Source organism: Pyxicephalus adspersus, chromosome 2 (genome assembly GCF_032062135.1).
Source record: "Pyxicephalus adspersus chromosome 2, UCB_Pads_2.0, whole genome shotgun sequence".
Taxonomy (NCBI): Eukaryota; Metazoa; Chordata; class Amphibia; order Anura; family Pyxicephalidae; genus Pyxicephalus; species Pyxicephalus adspersus.
The window spans coordinates 127974999-127988910 of NC_092859.1; the positions used below are offsets into that span (position 1 = coordinate 127974999).

The window sequence follows — 13912 nt, forward strand, 5'->3', positions numbered from 1 at the left end:
CTTCTCAACATAAACTTATCTTTTATTTTGTACAAAATGTGTTTAATTCCAGTATTACCCTCAAAGCCACATGAAAAGACCTCCCCAGTATTCTTTTTTCTTGCATTAGTCACTCCTGCCGGTGCCCAGCAATATAGAGTCCATAAATATTTGGACAGAGGCAACTTTTATTAAAGCAAAGAAGTGGAATATTCTTGAATTCCCAAGTCAGTCCCCTGATCTGAACCCAATTGAGCATCCATTTCACTTGTTGAAGACTAAACTTCGGACAGAAAGGCTCACAAACAAACAGCAACTGAAAGCCGCTGCAGTAAAGGCCTGGCAGAGCATTAAAAAGGAGGAAACCCAGAATCTGGTGACGTCCATGAGTTCAAGACTCCAGGCTGTCATTGCCAGCAAACGGTTTTCATCCAAGTATTAGAAATTAACATTTTATTTTCAGCTTTTTAATTTATTCAATTACTTTTAAGCCCCTGAAATGAAGAGATTGTGTTAAAAAAGGCTTTAGTTCCTCACATTTTTATGCAATCTTTTTGTTCAACCCTCTGAATTAAAGCTGAAAGTCTGCAGTTCAACTGCATCTGAGTTGTTTCATTTAACATTTATTGTGGTAATGTACAGAACCAAATTTAGAAAAAGGTTGTCTCTGTCTAAATATTTATGGACCTAACTGTATGCCAATTTTTGCAGTTTTTTTTTGAATTTATGAAGAAAGCTAGTTGTCTGGCTGTCTGTGGCATTAAATTTTCAATACATTGACCTGTATCCGACATACAGAATAAAAAATTCAGAGTGGAATCAAAATCTGCATTTATGTGCATTTATCTAATCTGCAGAATAAGGTTTCTCACACTTATTTCATGTTAATACTATGCAATAGGGGATCAATCAATCAGCCTACTTTATAACCTATGTAGGCATAACTTTTATTTATATATATATTTTTTTAGTTGCTTTCAGGACACAAATTAGTGCATGGGGTAAATCACATATACTCATTACATACTGACATTTCATATTGATTGGTTAGTAACTAAAATGGGTTTTGACTGTAGGGTGGTCTATTTATAAAACAGGGAATCTGATATTCCCTCAAACATTCCTTGGTAGGAATCAATTACTGCTAATAAAACACATGGATCTGGAAGATTCTATGATGGAAAGTTTGAGGGAATTTCTGCTTCCCTGTATTATTATTAGAGCCCTTAGGATTAATATAGGATACTATTAATGTCATATATAAATTCCTTTATGTAATATTAATTTCGGATTGAAGTGCATCCTTAAAACTATCACAGTTCAGCCTGTAGAAATAAATGGGTTAAAACCATGAAATAGTTATGCCTGAGCAAGCAGACCTAACTCTTTTAACCACGTCATGATTAGCTCCACTGCATTAGCCACAATTACGCCTCTGGCACTGTTTGCCTTTGTAAAGACACAGTTCACTTTTTTTTTTTGTTAACAATAGTCCTGTAGGGTTGTAGAATTCATGTATCCCATAGTAATCTGCACTTTATAGTTCATGCAGTTTTTTTTGCATTTATAACAATTTATAATACAAAGTCATCAAGTTTTCAGGAATTCCAGCACAGTTATTTCCATGAATGATACAAACTGTCGGGTAAAGCTCTATGTAAGTAGCAGCTCTGATCTCTTATGTGACTTTTTTGTTTTAGAAAGAAATATATTTAAATATTATGTATATGATTTTGAAATATATTTATATTTATTTCATTTAGATAAAAAAATGGAAAATGTAGGGTAACATATTCTGTTCCTATTTGCTTCTTGGGATCAGGGTTTTGTCTAATTCTTGTTATGTGAATGTTGTCTACTGCAGTTGTGTAGGTGGCTCTGGGTATGCCAATGACAACTTGTTTACACAGATAAGTGTAGTATTAGCTATTAAACATTCAGAAAGTCCTATATTTTGGTGTTCCCACTGTCATTCCTGTTTGTGTTGAATTGATGAAAGTGAAAGTGCTACATTTTTTTTTTCCTGCCCCACGTATTCTAGACAATGATAAACACAGTCTGATATTTATTAGACGTTTTATGTTCTGCCTGTTGATTACCACTTCCCTATATATGTTTTATTACAAAACAGACTGGTATAAAGTTTTATTTGGCCCATATATTTATATTTGTCTGGTGGATACAAATTATAATTCTCTGTGTTACATTTGTACTAATATGTTGGTAAATATTGGTGCAGTGTACATCTAAATAGCCTTAGATTATACTCCACTTCTGGAATATGTAAGAAATCATTACACGTCATTGGATTTACTGGATTTAAGAGGTGTGAACTTGATCATGAACAAAAACATGGGTGAGCCTCAGAGGTAGCACTCCAGTCTTTGCAGCACTGGGTCCCAGGTTTGAATCTTGGCCAGGTCACTATCTGCATGGAGTTTGCAGGTTCTCCCCGTGTCTGCGTGGATTTCCTCCAACATCCCAAAAACATGTAGTGAGGTTGTTGGCTTTCCCCCAAAAATTGACCTTAGACTACATTGATGACAAATGACTATGATAGGGACATTAGATTGTGAGCTCCTTTGGGGGACAGTTAGTGACACAACTATGGACTTTGTACAGCACTGTGTAATATGATGGCGCTATATAATAATATTGCTTATATGCGTCATCATTTAGGTAAATGATTTGTTGGCAAAAGTCCTAGATAATTTCATGTTTTTATCCAGACTCAAAAAGCACAGCTATTTTCTTTATATTAGTCTCTGTTAGAGTTCCCACTTATATTCAGGTATAGAACAGTAATAAATCAGGCCCTGGAGAGACCCCATGCTGTGATAGCATGAGGTCACATGGGAAGCAGTGTAATGTTTTGGCTATTTTATTGGTGCAGTCGAAACAGTGGTCAGTAGTAGACCAGTAGTAGACCAGTAGTAGACGTGTGAATGTTCTGTAGTGGCAGAATGCCAGGAGAGCTTGTTAATGGAGAATCTGTCCATACCGTTCAACTGAAAAGTATTGTAGCACCATTGGTGTCTAGTTATGGAGACTTTGGGCCTGAAAAAGACCTTCAGGACAAGATTACAATGTATCATTTTTAAGAAAGATGTAAATAACTACAATCAATGAACTTTAAAAAAATGAAAAACTACTAGAGTTACTAGATTTTTAAAAAATGACTAAATGGATCGCCCAGGTTCACCCATGATAGTCCATTTTTTCCAGTCCTGTAGAGCTTTATTAAATCAAGCCCATAGTGAGGGGAACTGTTTAAGCAGTAGAATATAGGATGAATTGGTGAACCAAATCTTTCCATCATCTATCCATCTATCTATTTGTCTAGCCCATTCTATTCAAAATTATTCAAAAAGTTTTGGGCTTTTGGAGTTTGCATGTATGATGTAATTTGAATTTTTATGCTTCAAAGATCTTACAAACATGAATTAGCCATTTTTAACCCCCTTTTTTAAGCACATTTGTAATTCCTGAATTATGTAAAGGTAGCTTTGAGACCTTCTTATCTGTACAAGTTATTTGTGAGTTTGCTTAATAAGATTTCTATGATTTACTCATGGCCCACATAATATATTTAGAATTTTATATAATATACCAATTATACTGTAAATATGACAAGCCAACAATACAGGGCCAGCGATAAAGGAGATATGAATGCACTGTATGGTATAGATCTGCAATTCCCTTTATTCAGTAGAAAGAGGTGGTCTGTTAACACACAGTTTATGTATCTTTTTTTTATTGAATAAAACTGTGAATGCAAAGGCAAGTAATTGTATTTGACGGCAAACAAGAAGAATAGATAGAGTTCAGCATGGGAATTATGTAGGGATGCTGTAAAACTTTATTTTTAAAGGAAGTAAACTACCATTTTATAGTAGGTCAAATATTCTATGGAACAATTGTATGGATTTCTGCATTAGTGTTGATAGGAATATATTTAGGAAATCAAAAGCACCTGGTACAGTGAGTAAGCAATTTGTTATCCTCTTTAAAAGCTGAACACGATAGGGGAACACAGAGCCATTAATACAGTAAATTGAATAGCTGTAGAATGTACTCGTTTGTAGGCATAGAGTGTGCTCTAAGAAGATAGAGTGTTCACTCTCATCTTCAGCAATAAATTGTAATGGTACAGTGGCAGATAGCATCCACAGCAAAATTGTGTTTTTGTTTTCTTTAGATTTCAGCATCTTTATATTTTCCCGTGTCATACAGTGCTTTTTGTCATTGTGGCTGAATGTGACAAGATAGAACACAGGGCTCATCAAGGTGCTATTGTGATGTTTTATGTGGCAAATAGTATAATAAAACAAGATATTTCGTAGGGTCGTATAGTTTTTCTTTTTTTAGACGTAACCCTTATACAATCAGATAATGCCCTTTATAAGCCTGCCGGTGTATCTTACAAAATGTAACTGTTTTGACCAGTTAACAGTCAGTTACATAAAACTTTGCATTAGAATGTTTAATAAAATACAAACTGTAAAATAAAAAGCCACAATGTACTCAAAGCTGAACTGCAAGGTTTAAATTACCATTTAGGTCTCAGCTTAGTGTAAAAGAACTCCTCTTCTATTCTGCCTCCAGGTTGTGGGCATGCACCATTGTCCTCATTTACAAATGGAAAACTACTGGTCTGTCCTGCATTACTTTTAGGACTTGATTCACAATTTTTTGTCCCCCTCTCTGAGTAGAGCTCCTGTCATTGCGTTCACTGTTTAGCCAATCAGGCACGGGGGAAGCTGACCCACCATGGCAGAGCTCCTGTCGTCTTCTACAGCAGCAGTGATGCACAATGGATTTGTCAGAACTGTCAGAATCTGTTAGATTGGTAAAATTCTGAGCCACCAGCTAGCACTAACTACGCATATTGGGCAGAGGGATCTCCTGCCGAACAAATAAATCAAAGTTCAAGCAAAGTAGCACCCTCTCTCCTGCACTGCTGGAATTTTGATTTAATTGTCAAGCAGGAGACAGGCATTCCACCCAACAAATGCAACTGGTACTGGCTAGAAGCTTTGGGAAAAAAGTCCCATGGTGCTAGAACCTGTTGTGTTCCAGTGCTGAGGGACTTTTTTGTGCAAAGCCCCTGGCTGGAAGGCTGGGTGCCGCCCTTGGTGGCTGTGGAGTCCTAAGCAATGGTCTAGGTAGCCTAGCCAGTATTTCATCCCATATTGTATCGTAGCAATGACCTCGGTGTCTATGACTGCTTACATGTCTCTAGTCCCTTTTGGTACAGAGAAATTTTTTAAATACTGAAAGTAGGGCTCTAAATTTTACATAAATACCTTTTAACTAGATCTATACTAAAACAATAGGATATGATATCTTTAAAGAAACAACTAAAAAAGTTAATTGTGCCTAAGTTTTACCCCCTCTGTCTACTTTTTGACTTTAAGTCCCACAGAAAACAGCAGTAACATGTGACCTGTAACCTCATGTTGTACATATCTGTAGTGTGAGATCATATAAGGCCTGTTGATCTCATAAGATTTGGAGATGCTGCCTACTGTTCTCCTTGGTGCAGAAAACAATATAGGGCCTGATTCATTAAAGCTCTCCAAGACTGTAGAGGATACACTTTCATCAGTTAACCTTTTTCATCCAAAAAAAACATTAAATAAATCTGGTCCAGGATTAAATACAAATAGCAAATGACTTTGAAAAAATCCATTCTTCCCAGCCTCACTGATGTAAGTGTATCCTCTCCAGCCTTGGGGAGCTTTAATAAATCAGGCCCATTCTGTGGATCTGTGCTTTCTGCATCTAGTCTGCTGCTTTTGAATATTCTACTATTAGTAATCAGATCACTAGTCATTAGGGGTGCATTTCTGGCGGGGGAACACAAAGCCCTGTCTCTAGCGCCTCCTAGCATCCACATGGCTGTCTAATATTATAACACTGCTCAGACCAATGACTGGTCCTCTCTTCTTCTTAAAAGGGATGAATGGCTGTAGGGACTCCTTTGTAGTAACTAAATTCAAATTTGTGTAAAGTGGAAAAAATTGACCTTCAAACTGTGCAAGAAATGCATAAGCACCAGATTTATATGTCATTTCCCAGACAGAGATGGTCAATGAGATGCAAACAAATTGAATTTTTTAGGTAAATGCAGCATCCAGAAACAGATTGCCACCCTAGCCATCTCCATAGCGTTTAAGTGGAACAACTGGTCACCACTTATGTACTGCTGATGAGCTCATGTCTCTCCGTCTATCATCATGTCCGTGTAAGCACATGAGCACTGCAGTGCACCTTTAATAAAGCTACCACTAGTGTACAAAACTTCCCCAGATATATGATTTCAATGAGTTTTCTAGAATTATAAACTACATTTCATGTAAAATTTTAGTCATCCCCTGCAATGGGAATTTTAGTTTTGATGCCATACTTCCTATGGGTTAAATACTTCTAAAGGAATGCGGACACTTCAGCTTCCCATGGTAAAAAAACAATTATTTTTTCAGAATAGTAACAAATAAGAATCTGCAGTAACATTTGTTAAACTCCTTGCAATGTACATAGATCACCCCAACAGAAAATGTTTTTTTCCAACAGAAGTGCAGTAACACAGGTAAAGTTTCAGCATGATAAAATCACTGTGTTGTGTTACTTTCAAAACATTTTTTCTGTGTTGTACAGTTGTATCTTTGAGGGGTCTCTAAATTTACCCGGGTGATCTGAACACATTAGAACTGAGAAGCATAGGAACACAATTGGAGCACATGAAGTGTGTACACGTATTAACTACCTTCTAGAATACTCACTTTTAAAGACACTTTCTGAGATCTTGCAACTGTATATTATTGTGTCAACCTTTTCTAAAAGCTGCTCTACAATAGTGGTGAAGTAATTACAAAATGACATACAGACTGATGTAAGGGCCTCACCTGTGACCGCTGACCGAGAGTACAGTACTTTGCAGCATTCATCAAACAGAGCTGCCATTAACTCTGCGGGTTACCTGTGCACAATCCGAAAATTGCATGCTTGTAATACTGCTCATATCACACATATGGGGACTTATTATGCAACACCAACCCGAAAATATTTTGCAACCATGTCTCAAGCAGGGACCTTATAACGTAACTAATTAGCATATTTTTCCTGTAACAGGGATTAGGCAGAACCTAAAGGCCCCATGTTTGGGATATGAGTGGTTTTACAAGGATGGTGTTCAGATTTTGCACAGATAGCCCACAGAGTTTCAGCAGCTATGTTTGATAAATGGACGACACGGTGGTTCTCTGGCTAATACTCTCGTGTTACCACACTGGGGTCGCAGGTTCAAATTACTGCTAGGATTTGACCTCCATGGAGTTTTTATGTTCTCCCGATGTTGGTATGGGTTTCCTCCATGTACTTTGATTTCCTTCCACTAAAAAACTACTGGTAGGTTAATTGGTATTCCCCTAAATTTGTCTTAGACTGTATTAGGGGCACTAGATTGTGAGCCCCTCTGGGGGACATTTAGCGACGTGACTATGGCTCTGTGAAGAGCTCCATAAGATTTCAGCATCATATAAATACAAAATAATAATCATTAATGCCTATATGCCAGACACACAAATCCACACTTATTTTCACTCCTGCTGTAAAAGAAATATGAGCAGCTAGTGTACTCACATCCTCATTTTCATGCAGGTATATGTGACCTTCAATAAAGGTGGCTGCTAGAGCCTACGGGATCCTCTATGTGTACCACATGAGCCATTTACAGTGTTATTATATTCAAAATGGCCGACATAATAAAATATAAACTTTGCCTATATATGTGATTAATTATTACAATATACCAGTACAATAAACAAATATTTACCTATATAAAGGTTTCTTCCTAATTTCAGACAAAGCTCATAATGAAGAACACTACACAAGCAGTGGTGCTATGGGGTAATCGAGCTCCTGCCCACAGTATCACAGCCATGATGATAACAGAAGATCAGAAGACCATTGTCACCGGAAGTCTGGAGGGACAGATCTGTCTTTGGCACTTGTCAATGGAAATGAAGGTTTGTGTACTAGATTGCATTAACTTTTTGTGTACTAGATTGTCAACTTTTCTATGAATACTAGATTGTCAACTTTTCTATGGATATATAGCGTGCTTCTAGTTTTACAGACATATAAAATAATAATGGATTTTTGGCATCATTGATTTAGAATTCTATGACATTTGTGCCTATGCACGGTGGCTCAGGGGTTAGCCCTCCGGCCTTTGCAGTGCTAGGTCCCAGGTTCGATCCCCAGCCAGGACATTATCTGCATGGAGTTTGCAGGTTCTCCCTGTGTCTGCGTGGGTTTCCTCCGAGTACTCCGGTTTCCTCCCACATCCCAAAAACATGCAGTGAGGTTAATTGACTAACTCCCTTAGACTTAATGACATATGACTATGATAGGGACAATAGATTGTGAGCTCCTTTGAGGGACAGTTAGTGACACGACTATGTACAGCACTGTGTAATATGATGGCACTATATAAATACTGTATAATAATATGCTTCATCAGCCAGAGTATAATTATCAAAAATCTCTGGCACATCTGAGGGGAATTAGAAAACCAGCCACTAAAACATATCATTTTATGCTTTACAACTATTGATCTGGACCACTGCATTCTGTGTATTATTTTGGAATTAAAAAGTCTATCTACTAAAAATAATACCCGTTTTCACAGTTCACTGCTTTGGACAGTAGTGTACCATACAGCATTAGGGAAAACAGGATATAAAAGATATCTACAAACCCACTTTCTGCTTGGGTCTTGGAGTAAGATGGCCAAACACACCTATAAGATCAGTAAAATAATAACGGGTAAATATGGAACCCGTTATGGTGCTTCTCTAAGGAAGACGGTCAAAAAATTAAAATCAATCAACACACCAAGTACATATACTCCTTCTGTGGCAAGACCAAAATGAAGAGAGACGCTGTGGGGATCTGGCACTGCAAATCTTGCATGAAAACTGTAGCTAGAGGAGCCAGGAACTCCAACACCAAAATTGGAGGAATTGAAAGACCAGTAAATCAACCATTTATCTGAAATGCTGCTTGTTTATTTTCCTGGGCTGTGTTTTAATAAAGCATGTCTTGTAAAATGGGAAAACATATCTACAAATAAAGAACTTGTAATATTAAACATAATTAAGAGAGCAGAAAACAGTACTGTTGTATTAGCAAATCAAACATTGTATTCATACTTTATTGTACCAACAATATATACTAAAAATTTGCCAAAAAACCCTCTCTGTTTTCTGCTGTCTTAATTGTTTTTAATGTTGATTCCAAACAAGGGTTGGCACAAGTCCCATTTTAATTAACTTATTGTGTACACTCCACCAGTACTTGTTTTTGCTTTGACTGTATCCATAGAACAGTTTATAAAGAATAGACAGAATGGCAATAATACTGCCTGTCATTGTTTCCAGTGCAGAACTACAGAAATGTAAACCCCTCTGAAAAAAACAAAGCAAATTATTGATAAGTAGGAAAGTACATGTCAAATCTGATATTGGCATACACCTTGAATGTAAAGTTTTTCAATTAGTGAAAGATCACTGATTAAATTTAACTGCTAAAATAACATTTATAATGTGTAATATTAATATAAATGTTCTTGTGTCTAACATATTGTAGTTCAGAGTTCCCACTGGAATAGGTAGGCAGTCACAATATGGGTGCTTGTGTAACTTTTACCCTTTACTTAACTTTTCCAACAATTTATTTATTTATGGTTTTGTAATGCTTAAGTTGTGGTTATTGAACTAAATGATGAATGTCTAGGGAAAATAACTTGTCAAAATAATATCTTAAGAAGTATACATAAACAGCTACAGACATTGAAAAAAAATGATCAAAATACACGTGTACCAAGTTCAGTCCTTATACCCTTCCTTCCACTTGCTGGAAATTCATGGTACTCAAAATCAGATCCTATTCTAAATAAATAAAATCAGACTGTCTAGTGTAGCTGATTTACTACAGAAGTACAGAATTTGAAGGAACCAAAATAAAGCATCAAAGCAAACGCTATATCTGGGACATGCAATCTGCATGGTATCAAGGCCCCCAGCAGCACTGTAAACTCTTGGGGAAAGTTGCAGACAAATCCTACTGCAAGAAACACAACCACCACTCCTGGGTGACAAGAACTAGACTCCCATTGAAAGGGATACCATACCTCGGGTGGTTCCCACATCCACTTTTTTGCCACTTTTACAAACTCTTAAAAACCCTGCACTTGAAAAGCAATCTTTCATTTAACTGTGCCATATAATCCAAATTCCTTGAGGGAATGTGGGCAGTAAGCTCTTGTGATGCTCACCAACTCACACGTGTCTCTTACTTGCTTCGTCTTCTGGACCACCTCCTAAAAACCCCTCTCAATCCAGTTGGCCTCCACCTGTCAGGTTAGAAAGCAACCTCCTGATTCCTTCTAACCCCTAAAGGTACCCCATCCTCTTCCAAACCTGTTATGCTTTGCCTATTTCTCTTTTTTAATTTCTCAGGGCTATTCTTGATAGAAGATGGAGGGCAGACAGGGGATGCAGAGTGACTGTAGCTCTAGAGGGATGGATAAAAAAATGTTTCCATTAAAGGAGGTGCACTTGTAGATGTACAGCATCCAGCAAACTTCCCGGAGATGTTGGGCAGGTAGGAGGATTCTAGGGTAGGTACTAAATCCAAAGAGGTTGTCTAAAGGTGTTGGACAAGCAGGGCACTAGAGCAGCTATCTAAAGATAATGGGCAATAATAGCGCCTATGTTTTCAGAGTAAAAGGTGATGGGCAAATTTTGCAGATTGCACTTCGCTAAATCTCCCTACACACTTTCTTTTTGCCATCATCAGCAAGCTTTTATTTTAGCATGGATTCAATCCAAGTAAAAAGTCAGATTAAGGTTAAAACTGAATTATTTAAAAAAAAATACACGCAGCCCACGTAAAGAGTAAATGTCTATGCACTGCATGAGTGAACTTTTTGTCTTTTTACAGGGGAGAGCAGGCAATTTTATATACCTCATCCCTCCCTACCCTGCAGACAGTGCCCTCTTTTCTCCAAAACACCAGGACTTTAGCAGGCCTTACTTATAATGCAGGGCACTACTGGGCACTATGTAGAAAAGTAGTATCAGAGCTTAAAGCCACCGCAGAGAAGGAGCTTTCAGGAGCAAGAGATTAATTAAAGGTATAAACCAATATTTTTTGCTCTAAAAATGTCATTGGATAAATCTCCATCTGGGACAGCATCTACTACATGCACAAACGATCATTTACGAATAATGAACCTAATATAACCAGCTCAAAAGTACAAAATGATTTAACCTGTAAAAAGGGGACATAAACATACCGAATGGGCCCATGTGATTATGTTTTTGCATTTCTGTTGATCACCAATTTGGAAGTTAGCAGAGATGGCTACAAGTTATTATCAGGTCAAAATAAGTACCTTGGTTTATATTCAGGTCAGTTTGTACTCATTTATACCGTATATACAATACTCGTATTGTATATATGGTAACCTTTGCAGTGAATGCTTTCAAGACAAGCATTTAAATTTCCAAGATGAATGAAAGCTGCCATATTTCTGTACATTTGTATGTAATGTGCCAACAATTAGAGAACAACATTAAAGGATATTTTGACATACATAAAAAATGTGTTATATTTCTAATGAGCGGCTTTTAAATTACTGTAGTGCAGCCTGCTGATTTAGGTGTGACTGGTTTTTGGCATGCACCTGAGTTTGTCAGGCCTGATTTTCCTTCTTTTAGTTGATTTGATTATAAATATTAACAAATTATGAGGCTGCTCAATACTTTATCACGTTGAAACAAGGCCTAAATAATGTATGACAAGGTATTACTCATTTAACTGATACAACTCTTACAGCCAATTAAAATATTGTCAACATTGGTGGCACACAATACTCACATCCTTCTCATGTTTTTTTTTTTTAGATTACTTCTAAAGCAATACTTTTTGGTCACACTGCTGCTGTCACCTGCTTAGCAAAAGCAAGGGATTTTGAAAAACAGCCATATGTTGTGAGCGGAGCAGAAAATGGGTGAGTACCAAGTGAAACAGGAAATAAATATTCTGCTTTTACTTAGCATAAATTAAATATTTGGAATGTGAAAAGGCCCTAGCTAGGTACTTTATCAAAATATAATATAATAAATAAAATTGATTTATTGACCTTCAGAGCTTAAACACAAAAGTGGAAAAAAATGAACAAATGCTGTATGTCACTGGCAAAAGCTCTGTTTTGGTGGTAGGTGATCCATTTATTAGAAGTAAAACTCCAGTTTAATGAGAGAATTATATACATAGCAAGGAGTTTGTGCTAACTTTTTGGCTTATTTTATATCTATTATGCAGAACATATTATTGACCTTAGCATACCCTTGCTCAAACTGAATGCTATAAGGAAGAATTTACCTTCATTATCCGCACCTGAGCAGCTCAGTATTGTGATAAGAAAATAAGTCAGTAATTTGCATCCTTTAGCTGTGAATAACATAGAGAGCACTTCAGCAATAATTACCAACTCTTGAGGGGATCCCTCCAAATTCCACTGAGCTCTGCGTAGGTTTCTGAAAAAGCAAGAAAAAGTATTGAAACAGTAACCTAATCATACCAACAGAAAATTATATTCCATTGTACAGAACAACCTTATTCTACCATATGGCTAGGATGATGATACATATATAGATATATATATGATATATCTATATATATATAATTGACATTAGTGGCTATATTGCACTGTTCATCTCTGTACCCCTCTTGCATTTCTCAGTTCCATACCCCTCTTGTACTAATTAGCTCTGCACCTTTGCACCCCTCTGGAATGGCACCCAAGAAAGGACTGCAGAGCTACCACTTGGTAGAACCTCGAACCACAGGAGGCTCCTGTTCATGCCATTGCCTGGCATTTTAACTGGAGCAGTTGTTGGCGGCACCAGAGAGAGCCTAGGGGCTCAAATAAGCAGCCTTGCTGCAGCTCGTTGACCCCAATCTTCCTGTTTATTGGGCCATTTGCAGCTGCAGGGGTGGTGGAGATGACAACTATGTTTCTGCAAAGTTGATGACATACCAAAAACCAACATAATGCGCCTACAAAGCAAAAAAAAAAAAAAACTTTATGCAGCCTAGACATTCATTAATTTTTGGAGCAAGCTGTGCAAAAAGAGACAACTGCAGAGTTTGTCTTGGTCATTAAAGAGTTACAAGAGCTTGCAAACAGCAAAATAATTATTCTGCAAGTCATGCAAACTGACCCCCTCCAAGCCTCCGTCCAGCACACAAGAGAGTGGAGAAGCCTCTGTCGTATCTAGGAGTCGTCCGTATGTCGGATGTCCTTAACCCTTAACCCGGGGACTACCTTTAGTAGTAATTCTTGTAGGAATAATTGTAGCATTATCAATATTGGTAATAGTAAGCTTAGTGTTAGCATTACTAACTGCAGTATTTATAGTAGTAAAGTAGTTTCAGAATTATTAGTATTAGTAGCAGTAGTAATTGTAGTATTATTATTAGTAGCAGTAGTAGTAGTGGTCTTTGTAGTATTAGTATCATTTGTATTTTTATTAGTAGTAGTGGTAATAATACTTTACTATTATTTTTATTAGTAGTAAAAGTAATAATAATAAAATTAATATTGGTAGTAGTGTTAGTAATACTAATTGTAGTATTGGCAGTAGGTATTGTAATAATAATAACAATGGTAGTAATATTGTGTGTCAGTAAAGTAATTAATAATATTAGTAGTAGAAAATGTAGCATTAATATTACCAATAGTAGTGTTAGCAGTAGTAACTGTAGTATTAATATTAGCAAAAGTAGTGAAAAGTGTAGTGTTAGTAAATGTAATAGCAGTGGTATTTGTAGAATTAGTAGTAGTAATTTAGCATTA

The 13912-nt window shown here is 36.8% G+C and overlaps 1 protein-coding gene across 1 annotated transcript in view; it reads left to right on the forward strand.

Annotated features, from left to right (window-relative positions):
* The first annotated feature begins 1491 nt into the window (after window positions 1–1491).
* Window positions 1492–13912, forward strand: part of WDR72 (WD repeat domain 72) — a 109328-nt gene continuing 96907 nt past the window's right edge. The window contains exons 1-3 of the mRNA XM_072402360.1: window positions 1492–1636; window positions 7845–8009; window positions 11955–12061. Coding sequence (XP_072258461.1) covers window positions 1604–1636; window positions 7845–8009; window positions 11955–12061 — 305 coding nt within the window. The 5' untranslated portion in view covers window positions 1492–1603. The remainder of the gene's footprint in view (window positions 1637–7844; window positions 8010–11954; window positions 12062–13912) is intronic.